Source organism: Procambarus clarkii, chromosome 58, assembly GCF_040958095.1.
Source record: "Procambarus clarkii isolate CNS0578487 chromosome 58, FALCON_Pclarkii_2.0, whole genome shotgun sequence".
In the NCBI taxonomy this organism is placed as follows: Eukaryota; Metazoa; Arthropoda; class Malacostraca; order Decapoda; family Cambaridae; genus Procambarus; species Procambarus clarkii.
Window position 1 is genome coordinate 19,506,609 of NC_091207.1, and position 21,170 is coordinate 19,527,778.

General features: G+C 46.4%; 2 protein-coding genes across 8 annotated transcripts in view; one reads left to right on the forward strand and one right to left on the reverse strand.

Annotated features, from left to right (window-relative positions):
• The window catches only part of LOC123767948 (fat-like cadherin-related tumor suppressor homolog), a 511,054-nt gene that overhangs the window by 389,668 nt on the left and 100,216 nt on the right, over window positions 1–21,170 (reverse strand). The window lies entirely within an intron of this gene.
• On the forward strand, window positions 6,203–15,050 carry LOC138353575 (RNA-binding protein with serine-rich domain 1-like). The gene is made up of 3 exons (XM_069306762.1): window positions 6,203–6,352; window positions 6,641–6,861; window positions 14,702–15,050. Exons 1-3 carry the CDS (start codon window positions 6,203–6,205, stop codon window positions 15,048–15,050), a joined length of 720 nt encoding a protein of 239 aa, XP_069162863.1.

A 21,170-nucleotide genomic window follows, 5' to 3' on the forward strand; every position in this document is an offset into this window, starting at 1 on the left:
CTGATGTTGATAGAGTTCTCTCTCAGAGTACTTGTTGCACCTCTGCTCTTCAACGGGGGTATTCTGCATATCCTGCCATGCCTTCTGGTCTCATGTGCTGTTATTTCTGTGTGCAGGTTTGGGACCAGCCTCTCTATTATTTTCCACGTGTAAATTATTATGTACCTCTCCCGCCTGCGCTCAAGGGAATACAGATTTAGGCTCTTTAGTCGGTCCCAGTAGTTTAGATGTTTTACTGAGTGGATTCTAGCAGTAAAGGATTTCTGCACGCTCTCCAGGTCAGCAATTTATCCAGCCTTGAAAGGGGCTGTCATTGTGTAGCAGTACTCCACTCTAGAGAGCACAAGCGTCTTGAAGAGTATCATCATCGGTATAGCATCTCCAAAACCAATGACCCTGACAATGAAAGTCTTCAATAATCATTTACACAAGTTCTTGCAAGAAGTGCCGGACCAACAAGGCTGTAGTGGATATGTGGGCCTGCGGGCCGCTCCAAGCAACAGCTTCGGCGGTCAGCCTGTTGGACCAAGTTATCACAAATTCGAGCCTGGTCTCAGGTCGAGCTCGGGGAGTAGAAGAACTCCCGAAACCCTCCACAGGTATACTCCAGGTATACCACTCCCAATAATTTGCTTCCGCGGTCACTGAAGTGGTTTCAGCGGGAATATTACTCAATTATAATAAACAGCTAATCAGGGAAGTAGAATCATCAGAAGTCATCAGATCAGAATCAAAATCATCAGATCAGTCATCAGAATCTAATCAGAAGTAGGGTACTAGATCACGTTACGTAAGCTCTATGCTCAATTAATAAGACTTCCGTTGTAAAATGTATTAATTCAGTAAATTAAAATTAATTAGTTACTGCATGTTATTGTTATTATTAGTTATTGGGTCGAAGTTATTGGGCATAATTTCGACCATGTGTTTTCCACAATGACTTTTGGGGTCCAGTCTATCAAGAAGTGTCCTTGGAACTTTATCTCTAACTTAGCCATGTTACCTGGAGCATACCTTGAGAGGGTTCTGAGAGTTCTTCTACACCCCGAGCCCGGCCTGAGGCCAGGCTCGACTTGTGAGAACTTGGTCCAACAGGCTGTTGCTTGAAGCGGCTCGCAGGTCCACACAACCACTACATCCCGGTCAATGGTAGAATGGTTACATTACGGGCTATTCATGCCCGTGCCACCTTTTGGGTGGCTTAATCTTCATCAATCAATGGTTACAGCATCGCCCTCAACTCTTTGAGTATGTAAATGAGACCTTGGTGTGTGTGTCTCCAACAGCTGGGCTGGTTAGAGAGAAAAGAGGGAAAGGAAGAGCTTGGAGGAGGGGGTGAGGTGGCTAGGAGAGCAACCTGTCCTCTTAAAAAGAACGTCGCTTTTGGCCGTTTGCCCGTATGGCCGAATTTGGACGTAATTTGAAATTGAAAAAAATATGAAAATAAATTTGGGATTTTTTTTTTTTCAACAACAGTAAGTTAAGGGTCCTCTGATAGGTTAGGTGGGCAGGAAATTCTCATAAAGTTTCAAAACGTTATGAAAAACGTTAATTTAAAGTGTCCTCTTATAACCTCTGCGCGTACGCCGGACGACTCAAATAGAAAACGGAACAGAACGTCACTTTTGTGAGTGGATTTCATTTCAAATTACGTCCAAATTTGGCCATAGCGCGCATACCAGCCAAAAGTGACGTTCTTTTTAAGAGGACGGGTTGAGGAGAGAAGGATAGATGCTTGGATTGTGGTGGATAAGTTGCCGGGCGCGGGGGATTTGGTGGGGGGGAAGAGGGGAGGGTAGAGGGAGTTGTTGACCAGACCACACACTAGAAGTTGAAGGGACGACGACGTTTCGGTCCGTCCTGGACCATTCTCAAGTCGATTTATCCCCCTCACGATAGAGGGAGTTTGGTGGGAGGAAGAGCAGGGGATAGTAAGAAGGACAGGGGGTAGAGAGAACGACAGGGGGAGGGGGATAGAAGCCGAGCAGGTGTGCAAGGTAACCAGATGAGACAGGTGTTTGAGGCGCCCCCCAGCCACCCACACACACCTGCCACCAGCATCACGTCCTCAGAGCCCCACGTGGAAGATCCAACACAAGCCTCGTCAAACCTCCTCTTGACCCTAACCTAACCTAACCTAACCTAACCTAACCTAACCTAATCTAACCTAACCCTAACCTAACCACGCAACCAAACACAGTGAAATAGGCACGTTCAACTGAACACCCGTACCCCGGGTGGCCTCGAGAGTTCAAGCGTTTCTGGGTTATCTTGAGATGATTTCGGGGCTTCAGTGTCCCCGCGGCCCGGTCCTCTACCAGGCCTCCTGGTAAATATCCCACTGAAGCAGGTTGAGCAGATGGTGGTGGTTCAGCAGGCCAGCCATATGGTAGAACAGGATCCCAAACACCCTCAGGGACGCAACAGAAGCGCTTGGAGCGGTGCGAATATCGTAGCAGGTGGAGAGTCCTGGGGGCAGCCGCATTGCTGATCGAGAATGAATGACGGCCCTCAAGCGTCAAACACCCTGAAGCATCTCCAAGCGTCTGGTATATATATATATATATATATATATATATATATATATATATATATATATATATATATATATATATATATATATATATATATATATATCATACAGCACACCGTCAATTTCCCCCTGTGATTTATATATATATATATATTATATATATATATATATATATATATATATATATATATATATAAATACTGCGCAGAAATATTCCCTGTAGGGATATATATATATATATATATATATATATATATATATATATATATATATATATATATATATCCTCCAACACCCGTCTATAATCAGCGAGCAAGTCAGCGGCTTAGGGCCACCGCAGGAATATTCTCTGGGGGATAAAACTGCGCAGAAATATTCCCTGTGGGGATAAAACTGCGCAGGAATATTCCCTGGGGGATAAAACTGCGCAGGAATATTCCCTGTGGGGATAAAACTGCGCAGGAATATTCCCTGTGGGGATAAAACTGCGTAGGAATATTCCCTGTGGGGATAAAACTGCTCAGGAATATTCCCTGTGGGGATAAAACTGCTCAGGAATATTCCCTGTGGGGATAAAACTGCGCAGGAATATTCCCTGTGGGGATAAAACTGCTCAGGAATATTCCCTGTGGGGATAAAACTGCTCAGGAATATTCCCTGTGGGGATAAAACTGCGCAGGAATATTCCCTGTGGGGATAAAACTGCGCAGGAATATTCCCTGGGGGATAAAACTGCGCAGGAATATTCCCTGGGGGATAAAACTGCTCAGGAATATTCCCTGTGGGGATAAAACTGCGCAGAAATATTCCCTGTGGGGATAAAACTGCTCAGAAATATTCCCTGTGGAATAAAACTGCGCAGAAATATTCCCTGTGGGGATAAAACTGCGCAGGGATATAAACGCGTCTGGTAAATAAATTGCTCAGTTCTTATTTCTCTCTCTAACTTAATAACCATCAACACAGTTGAGTCATGGGGCCACATAAAGTGTTAAACCACTCTTGCTCAAACTCATGACTGCTCTTCCATAGTGTTCAGATGTTTTAGTTAATAAGTAAAACATCAACAAAAAATAAGTACATATAAGTACATAAATAGTACTTATAAGTACATAAGTACATAAATAGCAAAAAATAGAAATAAAAAATTGTTCTTTAAAGAAATAAATATCTTTGGCATACATTCCAAAACTTGTTTACATTTTTATTAGATTAAGATAATATCGCTGAGGAGATTCACTAACCATCCGTTATTGTGAACGAATCAGTGGTCGTTATTGTGAATGAATTAGTAGTCGTTACTGTGGACGACTAATTGCTCGTTACTGTGGACTACTAATGCCATTAACTGCTTTGCATAAATAGCAACTTACGAACGCAAGAATGCGTTCGTAAACTAACGAGGCCGATGATGCATAGACAGTGACAAAGTAACTGTTAATCCAATAAAAAAACGTTCAAGTACAGTGAAAGGCTTTGTGCCTCAGGGCACAGTCCTTGCTCCACTGCTTGACCTTATTCTCATGTCAAATATTGACCAAATTCCAAGTTACGGCTTGAGGGTCGTATTTGAAGATGGACACAAAAATCAGCATGAAAATTACTTCTGTAAAAGACATTGAAAAAGTACAAATTGATATGAATCAAGTTTTCGACTGGGCAACAGAATGTATTTAACAGTGATAAATTCCCGGTACTTAGATATGGTAAAAATGATGACAGGGTACAAGACACAATTAAAATACAGGGTACAAGATACAATCAAAACAGAAGGTACAAGACACACTCAAAATACAGGGTATAAGATACAATCAAAATACAGGGTATAAGATACAATCAAAATACAGGGTATAAGATACAATCAAAATACAGGGTACAAGATACAATCAAAATACAGGGTACAAGATACAATCAAAACAGAGGGTACAAGACACAATCAAAATACAGGGTATAAGATACAATCAAAATACAGGGAATAAGATACAATCAAAATACAGGGTACAAGACACAATCAAATCTGCCCACAGTAGGAAAGCCACATGTAAAGGATCTGGGAATAATGATGTCTGACGACCTAACGTTTAGGGAGCATAACTGAACAAATATGACGTCAGGCAGAAAGGTGATAGGATGGATTACGAGAACCTTCAATTCCAAAGATCCCATCACGATGGTCATACTGTTCAAATCACTTGTGTTGTCTCGCCTCGAGTACTGCTCAGTACTCATGTCCCCCTTCAGAGCGGAAGAGATTGCTGAATTAGAGGGAATATAGAGAGCATATATACCGCATACTTAGGCACGACAAAGCACCTAAACAATTGGGACCGTCTCAAAGCTCTTAAAATGTTAATTCTATACTGGAGTGAACGATATGGAAGGAGATGCAGAATAGAGCCAGTGAAGAGTAGAGGTTCCATAGGCAGAAAGAACCACTGTATGAACATTAGAGGTCTACGGTTGCTCAGTATCCTCCCAGCAAGTATAAGAAATAATGCCGGAACCGAATTGGAAATCAAGAAAAACTGGATTGTTTTCTGCAAGCAAGAAGTTGCTGGACCACCTATGCCACACACACACACACACACAATTTTTTTTATTACACAATAATTGTAATTACACTTAGGTAATTACACATACAGTGTGTGTAATTACCTAAGTGTAATTACCTAAGTGTAGTTACAGGATGAGAGCTACGCTCGTGGTGTCCCGTCTACCCAACACTCTTTATCATATAACGCTTTGAAACTACTGACGGTCTTGGCCTCCACCACCTTCTCACCTAACTTGCACTCTGCGAAAGTGAATTTTCTTATTTTTCTTCGGCATCTTTGTTTAGCTAGCTTAAATCTATGACCTCTTGTTCTTGAAGTTCCAGGTCTCAGGAAGTCTTCCCTGTCGATTTTGTCAATTCCTGTTACTATTTTGTATGTAGTGATCATATCACTTTTACTTCTGTCTTCTAGTTTTGGCATATTTAATGCCTCTAACCTCTCCTCGTAGCTCTTGCCCTTCAGTTCTGGGAGCCACTTAGTAGCAAGTCTTTGCACCTTTTCCAGTTTGTTGATGTGCTTCTTAAGATATGGGCACCACACAACTGCTGCATATTCTAGCTTTGGCCTAACAAAAGTCGTTATGTGTGTGTGTGTGTGTGTGTGTGTGTGTGTGTGTGTGTGTGTGTGTGTGTGTGTGTGTGTGTGTGTGTGTGTGTGTGTGTGTGTGGAATGGGCCTCGTAGCCTGGTGGATAGCGCGCAGAACTCGTAATTCTGTGGCGCGGGTTCGATTCCCGCACGAGGTAGAAACAAATGGGCAAAGTTTCTTTCACCCTGAATGCCCCTGTTACCTAGCAGTAAATAGGTACCTGGGAGTTAGTCAGCTGTCACGGGCTGCTTCCTGGTGTGTGTGTATGTGTGTGTGTGTGTGTGTGTGTGTGTGTGTGTGTGTGTGTGTGTGTGTGTGTGTGTGTGTGTGTGTGTGTGTGTGGTGTGGAAAAAAAAAGTAGTTAGTAAATAGTTGATTGACAGTTGAGAGGCGGGCCGGAAAGAGCAAAGCTCAACCCCCGCAAACACAACTAGGTGAATACTACTAGGTGAATACACACACCTGCGAAAATAGACGTGTCGTTGACATAGTATAAAACAAAGCTCTCGCAAAGAAGAAGATTGAAGATGATGATTCTCTCTCTCATGATTGATGATGATTCTTCTCTCATGATTGAAGAAGATCAATCACAAAATCCCAATCACCAGACCAATCACAGAGATATCGACAGATCAGCGAATCAACCAGAGTCCGCCACAGACCGAAGAATCATTACAGTTAGCAGAGTCGTGTTACAGTTACAGGGAGAAGAGAGTCATTACAGTTAGACGAGTGCTCAGAGACATTAAAACACCCAGAGGGGGTCGTCCATCCTGGCAAGACGACCTCCTCCTCCTCCTCTCCAAGAGGTAAGGAGGTCGTCTTGGTTCTAAACCTCTAGGGGGGGGGGGTCAGTTGAGGTCAGTCAGGGAGGTCGTGAGGAAAGGGCGCCATTGAAACTTGGTATCGTCTCATCAGAAGACCAGTTGTGCTGTCTTCTCTTTCTCCTGCTGTTGTTGTTACAGCTGATGCTGTTCCTATTGCTCCTTGTCCTTGCTGTTGGTGCTGCTGTTTCTGATTCTGCTGCTGCTGCTGCTACTGCTGCTGCTACACCTCCTCCTACTCCAGGTAGTCATTATTCTGGACTCATGGGACGCGGGTCCTATTTACACCAAATTGGTTTAAAACTTGCTCAATCATTTGCCTGGATGGCGGGCCATTCCGGGCCAGTTTCTCCCACTGTATCGTGAGTCGCTTGACGAAGCAGTGTTTCCCTATATTCTTTCTATATCTAAATTTGTCTACTTTGAACCTATCGTGATTTCTGTCAAGCATGAATGTCTCTTACACTTTTGTCTGCGTTTATTTCTGTAAACAATAGGAATATTGAAGTGAAAGGGCTCGTAAGTCCTTCCCCACTTTACGACGTAAACAGAATGTAAACAATGGTTGTAAATCGTCTTAAGAGTCATTCATGACTCATACAAGTTATTAATTCTTCACGATGTCTTAGGATAACAGGATGTTAGGAACATAAGAACATAAGAACAAAGGTAACTGCAGAAGGCCTATTGGCCCATACGAGGCAGCTCCTATTCTATAACCACCCAATCCCACTCATATACTTGTCCAACCCGTGCTTGAAACAATCGAGGGACCCCACCTCCACAATGTTACGCGGATGTTCATTGTGTAGATTGCTTGTTCGCCCTGTTTGTCACTCCGTAAAATATGCAACTGTTCTGCCTAGCAAGGAAAGTGGAAGGCTTACGAACCCTCGTGAATTCAGTAGAATCCCAGGTTGCAATTCTTTTGACGATGTCGTGGTGTAGTGGTCTAAGGCGTGTGCCTGGGCATACCCAGACGCATAGGTTCGAATCCTCCTCACGGCTCCTATTAATTTCCTCATTGATACATAACGCTAATGTGATTCCTTTGTGCAAAGCTATTATTACTATTACTGGACGGCACCGCGACGACCTCGCTTCTTGCAGGGTCCGAGTTCGATCCCCAATGGCTCCCGGTTTGGTTGGCAGCGTTGCTTCTCTCCGTCCTCATATATCCCTTCCAAGTACTACATATCCATACTGTCTAGGCGCCTAAATCCCTCGTAATACGAGGCTACATATGTGGGTGTGCTGGAGTAGCCCAGGTGTAGTGCCAGGTGTGAGGGAGGGGAAGCCAGGTGTGAGGGAGGGAAGGGGAGGGAAGAAAGGGAAGGGGAGAAGGCACAGAAAACAGGAAGTGGGAGATATGAGAAGGACAGACGGAGGGAGAAGATAAAGACAGACACAGTCGAGGCCTTCTGTCCCATCCCTTCATCTCTAGTGACGGAGACGACAGTTCTCCTTCGGAGACCAATTATATCTTAAGATAGTGATGGAGACCAGTTTCCTTAATTCTATTGTTCATACATGCGGGTGGCACAATGCCCCCTCACGCCCGGGGCCCCCGAGGTACCCCCTGAACATCAAACTGGGACGTCAAGTGATAAGTTGCTTTGTTTACTGCGTCCACTCGAGCACGCTAATGACATTCAGTGACCTGCCCACAATGAAGTAACACTGTGGGTTCACATTTACCCTGAAGTCATCTCTAGTTGTTGGGTTGGCTCCCTGATGCCTGCCTCCCTCTCTCTCTCTCTCTCTCTCTCTCTCTCTCTCTCTCTCTCTCTCTCTCTCTCTCTCTCTCTCTCTCTCTCTCTCTCTCTCACTCCTCTCTCTCTCTCACTCCCCTCTCTCTCTCTCTCTCTCTCTCTCTCTCTCTCTCTCTCTCTCTCTCTCTCTCTCTCTCTCTCTCTCTCTCACTCTCTCTCTCACACACAGAAAAGGAAATCTCAGAGGCAACCCAATAACGGTAAGGTCACACCTCGTATGGAGTGTGCATGCATATATCTATAGAATAAAATATCTGTTTGTCTTTCTGTTCGAGGTTGGAGGCCAGATGTTTAAGGCTAGCCACACCCAATTTTCAATATGAATTGCAGTTGGGTACATGCCCAACACAGACGAGTAGGGGCTAGGATGAATGAGAAGCGTGCCAGATGAGATGGCGCCAGAGTGCCCATCACAAGCTATCTCGCTATAGCATTCTGACTAGAATCAGATTTTTCTTACCATATTATAAAATATCATCTCCTGATCACGGCAAAGCTAAGAAAACAATCAGTACTTACAATTTAAAAGTCAGATATACCTGGACCGTTGTTGACCAGAGAGAGAGAGAGAGAGAGAGAGAGAGAGAGAGAGAGAGAGAGAGAGAGAGAGAGAGAGAGAGAGATGAAAAGAAGTGAAAGGACTCCATAGCTATCCATTAAACACCCTTCGATTTATCATCCGCATATCCCGTGTTCGTATACCAGCCGAAGCGGAGACAAACTGACAACATTGTTTCCTTTCACCTCATGTCTCTATTCAGTTTACAGCAGAATGGAACCAGGCAGTTAAGACAGCTTCTGGTGGCTCATGAATCCTCGGAGTGCTCAGCAGGCGGTCTTATAGTTACACACACACACACACACACACACACACACACACACACACACACACACACACACACACACACACACACACACGCACACACACACACACACACACACACACACACACACACACACACAACACTGCACGCTAGACACACGATACCAACTCACTCGCCCCATTGACAAAACCCAGGGATGACTAACTGGGGACCAATCCGGCAAAGTTCGCGCCCCTCTTCACCCAACATCAGTTGGATGATGAGGCAATGATGAATTGTTGTGAGGCAATGATGAGTTGTTGTGATTTGGGAGGCAAGCCGATTGGGTAGTCGTGTTTCAGGGGAAACTAGAAAGGTAAGGCTTACCATGATCTACGGGAAGAGTAAGGCTTACCATGAGCTATGTGAAGGGTAAGGCTTACCATGAGCTATGGGAAGGGTAAGGCTTACCATGAGCTATGGGAAGGGTAAGGCTTACCATGAGCTATGGGAAGGGTAAGTCTTAACATGAGCTATGGGAAGGGAAAGGGTTACCATGAGCTATGGGAAACGTAAGGCTTACCATGAGCTATGGGAAGGGTAAGGCTTACCATGAGCTATGGGAAGGGTAAGTCTTAACATGAGCTATGGGAAGGGAAAGGGTTACCATGAGCTATGGGAAACGTAAGGCTTACCATGAGCTATGGGAAGGGTAAGGCTTACCATGAGCTATGGGAAGGGTAAGGCTTACCATGAGCTATGGAAAGGGTAAGGCTTACCATGAGCTATGGGAAGGGAAAGCTCTCATCTTGCCAAGAGGAATTAGAAGCCGACAAATCCTGTATACAAAAAAATAATGATAGGCAGAGCGATAAAAACAAAAAAGTCCAATGACTCCCTACCAAGCACTTAGAAACGGAAACAGTTGGGCTTTCACTTTCTAAACTACGCCATGTGATAGCAACAATGGAAGCATTAAGATAGCACAAAAACTACTTAAATACTAACCTGAAGGACATTGTTTGATCAGATATCGGAAATTGTGTCTTAAGATAGCATGAACTATACCCAGAATATTCTTAGATGCATTAGACTGATGATCTATTTGACTGTTACGGCCTGGAGAGTCCCAGGACCATCTCTGATATGCCCCAAGTTGGTTTGGGCATCACTCACGTTAGCATATCTCCAGTTGCACATGGCGGCATACTCTAATTTGATCCTCCAATGATGAAGAATACACACACACACACACACACACAAAACACACACACACACACACACACACACACACACACACACACACACACACACACACACACACACACACACACACACACACACGCCCACCCACACACAAACACACACACACACACACCCACCCACCCACACACACACACACACACACACACACACCACACACACACACACACACACACACACACACACACACACACACACACACACACACACACTGCAGTCCGGAATCCATGAGATCAACGGATGATCCTCATTAGTCAGTCCTCCTGGTAATCGTTGGTAATAGATAATGGATTCTGCCGTATTTCATTTCACATTGAATCCATGGGTTAATCTGCAGCTTGGTGCATTACTAGGTCGATAATCACGGGATTGATTGCAATTCGTCCTCTTGCTCCTGTGTCTACCCAGTCACTAGATTGACGCTCTCTGAGTGGACGGTTTGGATTCAAACTATGATCTGTGATTGGATAACATATCAGCTCGTTGGTGATTTGCTGGATTTAAATATATTTGCGATTTTATTGGTGGATTTCAATTCCTGAAAAATCATATAATTCCGGAGATTAGACAACCTGTATTATTACAATTTTGACTTACGCCTGTCCACTACTATCATCAACCTCAACTCTCAACCCCCCACCACTGTCAACCCCCCCTTACCACCACCCTCACAACCCCCCCCCTACTACCAACCTCACAACCCCCCTACCACCAACCTCACACACCAACCACAACCCCACATACCTCTACCACCACATACCATACCTGGTTACCGTGTATTGGTTCCGAGGATCAATGTCCACACGGTCCGGTTAACAAGGCCTGGGTAGGTGGTCTGGTCAATCAGGCTGTTGGACGCTGCGGCTGCTCGCAGCCTGACGAAACTATCTAATGCACGCTCCCCAGATCAGCAAATTCTCCAGCTTTGAATGGGTCTGTTATTGAACATTGGACATGAATGGACATGTTATGGACATGTTATGGACATGAATAATCCATCCTAGAGAGCACTGACGTCTTGAAACTTATCATTATTAATCTGTCATGTCTTATGTGAAAGGTTCTTGTTATCCAACCTGTCAGTTTTTCTTGCAGTTGTGACGGCTACTTTATTCTGTAATTGAAAAGCAAGGCTGGACGGTAGAATGACGGTCTCACTTCATGCAGGTCGGCGTTCAATTCCCGACCATTCAAGTGGTTGGACACCATTCCTTTCCCCCGTCCCATCCCAAATCCTTATCCTGACCCCTTCTAAGTGCTAAATAGTCGTAATGGCTTGGCGCTTTCCCCCTGATACTTCTCTTCCCCTTCCGATATTACTCCTAGATCCTTCACATTGACCTTTCGTTCCTGGGGCCTGATAGCTGAGTGGACAGCGCTTCGGATTCGGTACTCCAGTTTGTTCTCTTGTCTACGTCTGATTGGAGAATTGGAAAAAAAGTACTGGAGCAAGCACAGTACACTGGGGGGGGGGGGATGGTTACCTTGCGGTGATGATTTCGGGGCTCAACGTCCCCGCGGCCCGGTCCTCGACCAGGTCTCCTGGTCAAGAGGACTGAGCTTTTTACAGTGGATAATCCGGATTGTAATTTGTTGATTATTACGCGCTGGGTCCTATCAGTAAGGGAGATAAGGTATCTGATCTTCCCATTTTCCCAGTAATTCCTTCTGAACGCACTCACCATCTGGTCACCACTTGGTCCGGGAGACATCTCCCGTCACGCAGGGTGCAGTTGCGCCTCCACAGATCTCCAGTATCATCTTTTGATACTGGTAATGGCTCGAAAGGGCCACCACTTACGGGCTATTCATGCCCGTGCCACCTCTTGGGTGGCTTAATCTTCATCAATCATCAATCTGAACGCACTTTGTGTGCAGTAATTCCTTGGTCACATTTCTCGGAGGCTTTTGTGTCACTAAGGAACCTACACCAGGGCTCTTTCAAGACAATCTACTCAACCCTCGTTAGACCAAAACGTGATACCTGCTTGATATCTGCTTGATGGGGTTCTGGGAGTCGGTCGGCCGAGCGGACAGCACGCGGGACTTGTGATCCTGTGGTCCTGGGTTCGATCCCAGGCACCGGCGAGAAACAATGGGCAGAGTTTCTTTCACCCTATGCCCCTGTTACCTAGCAGTAAAATAGGTACCTGGGTGTTAGTCAGCTGTCACGGGCTGCTTCCTGGGGGTGGAGGCCTGGTCGAGGACCGGGCCGCGGGGACACTAAAAGCCCCGAAATCATCTCAAGATAACCTCAAGATAACCTGGGAGTTCTTCTACTCCCCAAGCCCGGCCCGAGGCCAGGCTCCACTTGTGAGAGTTTGGTCCACCAGGCTGTTGCTTGGAGCGGCCCCGCAGGCCCACTTACCCACCACAGCCCGGCTGATCCGGAACTTCTCTTAGAAAACAGTCCAGTTTTCTCTTGAAGATGTCCACGGTTGTTCCGTGAATAAGCAGCACCGGTCTGGAATCTATATGAAAAGTAAAGTTCTGGAATAGGATGAGGGAGAGGGGGGGGGACCTTGCAACCATAGAGGAGAGAAGAACACGATACTAAGGATTGATTGATGAAGATTAAGCCACCCAAGAGGTGGCACGGGCATGAGTAACCCGTAAATACCCAGTGGAATAAACAAGATGATTACGGGTTATTCGTGCCCATGCCCCCTTCTTGAGTAAGCTTAATCTTCATCAATCAATCAATCAATCAACACGGTGAGAACAAGGACGTAGCACCCACTACCAGCCAACCTATAGCGAACACAGCGCGAAAACAAACAGGAATTCAACCCCTCAAGCACAAACAGGTAAATAGAATTAGATAAAGCCGCGTCTAACAGCCTGGTTGATCAGTCCAGCAACCAGGAGGCCTAGTCGACGACCGGGCCGCGGGGACACTAAGCCCCGGAAGCACCTCAAGGTAGCCTCAAGGTAGGTAGGTAAAGTACACGAACAAGGCTACACACACAACCGGCCCACTCCGCAAGCTTCAGCTACAACAGTACCACGAACACGAACGTGTAAACACACTTTCCTTAATGGATACCAGAGGTGATGGGGAGCAAGAGGTCATAGGTAAACGGTACTATGCTGAGTACCGTTTAGCGTAGAGCTGTGAGGGGTATATCAGCATCTATAATTATTACCTAACCCTCCCTTCCCCCAGGCTCTCTCTCTCTCTCTCTCTCTCTCTCTCTCTCTCTCTCTCTCTCTCTCTCTCTCTCTCTCTCTCTCTCTCTCCAGACAGGTGGAATTGTCTCAGTGAGCAGGTGAACTATGCCTGGCTATCTTGGTTATCTTGAGGTTATCTTGAGATGATTTCGGGGCTTTTAGTGTCCCCGCGGCCAGGTCCTCGACCAGGCCTCCACCCCCAGGAAGCAGCCCGTGACAGCTGACTAACATCCAGGTACCTATTTTACTGCTAGGTAACAGGGCATAGGGTGAAAGAAACTCTGCCCATTATTTCTCGCCGGCGCCTGGGATCGAACCCAGGACCACAGGATCACAAATCCCGCGTGCTGTCCGCTCGGCCGACCGGCTCACACACACTAGGCTAGGACTCCGACCGGCTAGGAGGAAGCAAGAGGAAAAATTCTGGTAGAGGTTTGAATAGCGATTCTTGGCGTATCTGAGAAAATGATTGGAAACCATGAGGAAGATTCATACAAGCACCACTGCTGCCTTCGAATCCCCACGCCCTAAAACCATATGGTCAAAAGTATTGCAACCTTGGATTCCACTCAATCCTCTAGGGATGTATCTTGAGTTTTTTGCATGTTTGTGCAAATCTATCTTATTAAACCCGTGGTGTTTAGTGGCTGACAAAATCTTTGTCTCCAGTTAAATTCAACTTCATTTTAACATTCAATGCAACAAAAGCAAAAATAGCTTTTACTATTTTTTTTCGAGCGGTAAAGAAAATTGGAGGAAATTGTAGTATGTTGCAAGCAAGAGCTGGTACAACATGTGCAACAGGTCCTAGAACCACGGAATGTGCTCATGCCTGAGTGCATTTTGTACTTTATGGTAACCAACGTTACATCTGCAACCTTCCATAAAACGTAGGCATTGCCAGCATGCTCATCCTCTCTACAATAGTCACTGATTCCCGGAATTCTATATTAAACAAAAATTGCCAAAAAAATAAGCACTATCACAGGACCTAAACAGCACATGCAGGCAGGCAGGCAGGCTCCCCTTGCAGCAGAAGCAGCAGCAGCAGCAGCAGCAGCAGATAGCAGCAGCAGCAGCAGCAGCAGCAGCAGCAGCAGCACCAGCAGCAGCCCTAGTAACAACAGAAGCAGCAGCAGCAGCAGCAGCCCTAGTAACAGCAGAAGCAGCAGCAGCAGCCCTAGTAACAACAGAAGCAGCAGCAGCAGCACCAGCAGCCCTAGTAACAGCAGAAGCCGCAGCAGCAGCACTAGTAACAGCAGAAGCAGCAGCAGCAGCAGCCCTAGTAACAACAGAAGAAGCAGCAGCAGCAGCACCAGCAGCCCTAGTACAACAGAAGCAGCAGCAGCACCAGCAGCCCTAGTAACAACAGAAAGCAGCAGCAGCACCAGCAGCTCTAGTAACAACAGAAGCAGCAGCAGCAGCACTAGTAACAGCAGAAGCAGCAGCAGCAGCAGCCCTAGTAACAACAGAAGAAGCAGCAGCAGCAGCACCAGCAGCCCTAGTAACAACAGAAGCAGCAGCAAGCACCAGCAGCCCTAGTAACAACAGAAGCAGCAGCAGCAGCAGCACCAGCAGCCCTAGTAACAACAGAAGCAGCAGCAGCAACCAGCAGCTCTAGTAACAACAGAAGCAGCAGCAGCAGCACTAGTAACAACAGAAGCAACACCAGCAGCACTAGTAACAGCAGCAGCAGCAGTAGCAGCACTAGAGACCCCAGGCCTCAGGGAAGTGAAAGCAAGGCACAACCGCTCGACCCATACACCTGCGGTTCGCCGTTAAACAAATGCCCCTCATTAACCGGAATGCGGCGACCATACCAGCTCAGTGTCGGGCTGCTGAGTCCTCGACAATAAACTACACATGGAAACACGTGATAAAGAGAGAGAGAGAGAGAGAGAGAGAGAGAGAGAGAGAGAGAGAGAGAGAGAGAGAGAGAGAGAGAGAGAGAGAGAGAGAGAGAGAGAGAGAGAAGGTATTGTGTTGTAGCAGGTCTGAAGATGAAGGAGTCTGGGAGGAAAGGGCTTCTGTAACCTGCTTATACTGGAGTTATCTGAGCTTTAGAGTTACTGTTCCACCACACTGTTGGTTCTCCCTCATAACTCAGTTCCCTCTGGATGCTGGCCAGAGAAGCAGGCACTCTCAATACTCTCTCTCTAGTGTCGCACTTTATACCCAAGAGTTAGTATGCGCTCTCTCTCTCTCTCTCTCTCTCTCTCTCTCTCTCTCTCTCTCTCTCTCTCTCTCTCTCTCTCTCTCTCTCTCTCTCTCAACAAGAATAGGGTTCATTAGGAGTGATCTTCCTTACGAAACTACAAGCTAAGATCTGGTTTCCTGCATTGGAACCTTGAAGTCTAATCTTAGACACAAACATACTAACATAGGATTAAGCCCCACACTTATGAGTTTATGTATTTCATGTCAAGAAATTACGTCAAGTCTTTCGCACTCTCTTGAGTGGTTTGTCAAGGTCTGAGTGTGTGGTTACAATGAGACTAACTTCTCAACGACTAATGCCTTAGACATTGAGATGTAATTCTCGTCCTAATCACACAGCACACAAAGCACCTTAGGATTACTAATCCCGAGCGCTGTCCACTCAGCCGTCAGGCCCCCTTGGTCTATAAACATCAGAGTCTCCACATTGAAGGAAACATGTTGTAACCCTGGCTTTTGAGAAGGAATGAAATCTCCCTTTTGGCTTTATGCTCCTTAGTTGCCTCACACGACTCTTATAAAAGTCGTATGTGAATGGAATACGACTTTTCCACTAATATAGTCCATTGTCCATGTCTTCGTCCGACTCTACAATTCAACTCTTCTAAGTCAAGAGTGCGAGTTGCAGAGTTCAACAGCCTGGTTGACTAGATCACCAATCACGAGGCCTGGCCAGAGACCGACCGGCGGAGGCATTGATCTCCAGAACCGTCTCAGTCAATCAATCAATTAATCAATAAATCAATCAGCAACTTTATTAATAAAGACCTGTTTTCTGTACATTTATAAATGGGTTTGTTTACACAAATTTACAGTGAAATATTTACCTCGGAGAAAGTCATAAAGACAACATAACATGATATATCTGATGATGACAAATATCATTTAAAGGATTGATATCCTTTAAAATATATTACCCTCAATAACCTCAAGATAACCTCAAAGGAACCTCAAGGTAACCTCAAAGTAACCTCGTGGTAAGGTATCATCATTATCCTCCCCGGGTATATCAATAGACCTATCACCTAAAAAAAATATACTTGAAGAATTCCAGCCATTCAAGGAACAATTTTCAGTGTATATAATTATGGAGACCGAAGCACCTCAAAGCCTTGCTCAACCCTGCACTGGTTCAGGCAAGGAACCACAAGAACCTCTCACAAGTCGAACCTGGCCTCAAGCCGGGCTTGGGGAGTAGAAGAACTCCCAGAACCCCATCAAGCAGATCAAGCAGATCACCTGAACAACGCTTGGTACAAACAAACGCGGCCCAATTTAAAGGAACAACACACAATTCCTCTTCGAAATGTTATCAGGAAACGAGTCCTCCACGAGCGGTACAAAAACAAAAACACACACACACACACACGCCTCCGAAAACAACAGAATACATTCCATTAAATACATTCTATTTAATAGAATACATTACAGTGCACCAGGACTCTGCACCTCCACACATCCTAACAGATCACATCTACCCATCTCACTGTACACACATCTCAGCATGCAAATACACACTATCTTGAGGTTATCTTGAGATGATTTCGGGGCTTTTTAGTGTCCCCGCGGCCCGGTCCTCGACCAGGCCTCCTTCACTACATTAAACTTATACAATACGCCAGGCCCGCTTACCTGGATCATACCCGAAGAGGGGTTCTAGGAGTTCTTCTATCCTGGCCTGGGGCCAGGCTTGAATTCTGAAGGCACGGTCCACCAGGCTGTTGCTTGGAGCGGCCCACAGGCCCACATATCCACTACAGCCTGATTGGTCCGGCACTTCATGAAGGAAACTCTAAATTGTTTGTTATAAAGTCCACTTTACTTCCGGTAATACTTGCAATACTTCTTATCCTTGCCGGTATGATATTGGACAACCTCTGACCTCTGACCTCTGACCTCTGATGACCAATGACCTCTGATGGTCATACAGTGTTCTCTGATTGTGCCTGTGGCACCTCTGCTCTTCACTGGCTCTATCTGGCATTTCCTTCAATATCGTTCGCTCCAGTATCTTATTATATGCTGTGCAAATTTGGTTCCTGGCCCTCCAGTATCTTAAATGTATATATAATATCTTGAGGTTATCTTGAGATGATTTCGGGGCTTTTTTTTAATGTCCCCGCGGCCCGGTCCTCGACCAGGCCTCCACCCCCAGGAAGCAGCCAGTGACAGCTGACTAACACCCAGGTACCTATTTTACTGCTAGGTAACAGGGGGCATAGGGTGAAAGAAACTCTGCCCAATGTTTCTCGCCGGCGCCTGGGATCGAACCCAGGACCACAGGATCACAAGTCCAGCGTGCTGTCCGCTCGGCCGACCGGCTCCTCGAATATGCGATACCTCTCTTCGTCTTCTTTCTAGAGAGTATATTTTGAGATCTTTGAGACGATCCCAGTAATTAAGGCGCTTTGTCGTGCCTAAGTATGCTGTAAATATGCTCTCTGTATTCCCTCTATCTCCGCAATCTCTCCCGCTCTGAAGGGGGACATGAGTATATCGACCAGTACTCGAGGCGAGACAACACAAGTGATTTGAACAGTATGACCATCGTGATGGGATCTCTGGAATTGAAAGTTCTCGTAATCCATCCTATCACCTTTCTGCCTGACGCCATATTTGTTCAGTTATGCTCCCTAAACGTTAGGTCGTCAGACATCATTATTCCCAGATCCTTTACATGTTCCTTATAATATCACACTGGCACTCAGTATATGACACTACACTTTAAACTACATGTAAACTGTAGTCTACATGTAGTGGGCTGTCCAGGCTTGACTGGCGATAACTTGATCTCTTAGGCTGTTGCTGGCAGCGATCCGCAGGCCCACATATCCATTACAGCCCGGATGATCCGACACTTCCTGAAAGAAATTGTCCAATTTCCTCTTGAAAATCTACACTTGTGTTTCAGCAATATTTCTTACGGTGGAAGGGACCCCCCTGATGTTTATAGTGAGTCCCCTGATGTTGATAGTGAGTCACCTTGAGCCCCTGATGTTTATAGTGTCCCCTGATGTTGATAGAGTCTTCCCTTGAGCCCCTGATGTTTATAGTGTCCCCTGATGTTGATAGTGAGTCCCCTTGAGCCCCTGATGTTTATAGTGGGTCCCTTTGAGTCCCTGATGTTGATAGTGAGTCCCTGATGTTGATAGTGAGTCCCCTTGAGCCCCTGATGTTGATAGTGAGTCCCCTTGAGCCCCTGATGTTGATAGTGAGTCCCCTTGAGCCCCTGATGTTTATAGTGTGTCCCCTTGAGCCCCTGATGTTTATAGTGTGTCCCCTTGAGCCCCTGATGTTGATAGTCAGTCCCCTTGAGCCCCTGATGTTTATAGTGTGTCTCCTTGAGCCTCTGATGTTTATAGGGAGTCCCCTTGAGCCCCTGATGTTTATAGTGAGTCCCCTTGAGCCCCTGATGTTTATAGTGAGTCCCCTTGAGCCCCTGATGTTTATAGTGGGTCCCCTTGAGCCCCTGATGTTTATAGTGGGTCCCCTTGAGCCCCAGATGTTTATAATGAGTCCCCTTGAGCCCCTGATGTTTATAGTGAGTCCCCTTGAGCCCCTGATGTTTATAGTGAGTCCCCTTGAGCCCCTGATGTTTATAGTGTCCCCTTGAGCCCCTGATGTTTATAGTGAGTCCCTTTGAGCCCCTGATGTTCATAGTGAGTCCCTTGAGCCCCTGATGTTTATAGTGAGTCCCTTTGAGCCCCTGATGTTCATAGTGAGTCCCTTGAGCCCCTGATGTTCATAGTGAGTCCCTTGAGCCCCTGATGTTCATAGTGAGTCCCTTTGAGCCCCTGATGTTCATAGTGAGTCCCTTGAGCCCCTGATGTTCATAGTGAGTCCCTTGAGCCCCTGATGTTCATAGTGAGTCCCTTGAGCCCCTGGTGGGGCTTCGGGGTTCGAACGAGCGAACGTTTAGCGAATTTTTTCAATTAAGCGTTGCATCAAGCAGTAGAGCATAATAGCGAGGGTTATGAGAAGAGTTAAATCCATTTTTTTTTTCAAATGTACTTGTGCTTTCGGTAGAGCGACGGTCTCGCTTGCATGCAGGTCGGCGTTCAATCCCCGACCGTCCACAAGTGGTTGGGCACCATTCCTTCCCCCCTCTCCTGGTCCCATCTCATATCCTTATCCTGACCCTTTCCCCAGTCGTAATGGCTGGGCGCTTTCTCCTCATAATTCCCATCCCCCCCTAGATATAAACACACTTCACCCTTGAAAAAAATCTAAAAAAAATACTGCACTCCGAGTCATACTCGACAAGCCTCGCCAGGACCGCTGTCGAGGGAATACATGGAGAATGTTTATAGGTACCTGGTTGATACCTGGTTGATACCTGGTTGATACCTGGTTGATACCTGGTTGATACCTGGTTGATACCTGGTTGATACCTGGTTGATACCTGGTTGATACCTGGTTGATACCCGGTTGATGAGGTTCTGGGAGTTCTTTTACTCCCTCAAGCCCGGCCCGAGGCCAGGCTTGACTTGTGAGAGTTTGGTCCACCAGGCTGTTGCTTGGAGCGGCCCGCAGGCCCACATACCCACCACAGCCCGGTTGGTCCGGCACTCCTTGGAGGAAACAATCTAGTTTCCTCTTGAAGATGTCCACGGTTGTTCCGGCAATATTTCTTATGCTTAGGTGAGTGGGGGCGAATTCCCCTAGGAACTGTTTATAGGCACTCTGGGGGCACTCTGGTGGCACTCTGTTGGCACTCTGTTGGCACTCTGGTGGCACTCTGGTGGCACTCTGGTGGCACTCTGGGGGCACTCTGGGGGCACTCTGGGGGCACTCTGGTGGCACTCTGGTGGCACTCTGGTGGCACTCTGGGGGCACTCTGGGGGCACTCTGGGGGCACTCTGGTGGCCCTCTGGTGGCACTGAGAGTGCCAGCAGACTGTGTTGTAAGTTTGGCCTTGTGGGTTCCTTAGGAGGAGGCAGGAGAGGCTATACAGACGGGGTCTAAGACTCTTCAGGCGATAGGCTAAAAAAAATACTTCAATATAGGCAGTGTATACAAGTGCAGGTCCTACGGGCTCACCATAGCCCGTGCTACTTGGAACTGTTTGTTCCAAGTAGCGAATCTTGAACAACAACAAGTGCAGGCGATGAGTCACAATAACGTGGCTGAAGTATGTTGACCAGACCACACACTAGAAGGTGAAGGGACGACGACGACGTTTCGGTCCGTCCTGGACCATTCTCAAGTCGATTGTGAGAATGGGTCCGGGACGGACCGAAACGTCGTCGTCGTCCCTTCACCTTCTAGTGTGTGTTCTGGTCAACAGTGTATACAAATATGAAATGGGCAGTGTATTGGGAGTATATCTGGAGTGGGTCTACCCCCCGTCTTGTCTGCCTGTTGTTGGTTCCCGGGGATCAATGTCTCCCGCGGCCCAGTTTCAGGCTAGGCTTTTTGATTGATGGTTCTGGGATTTTTTTTTAC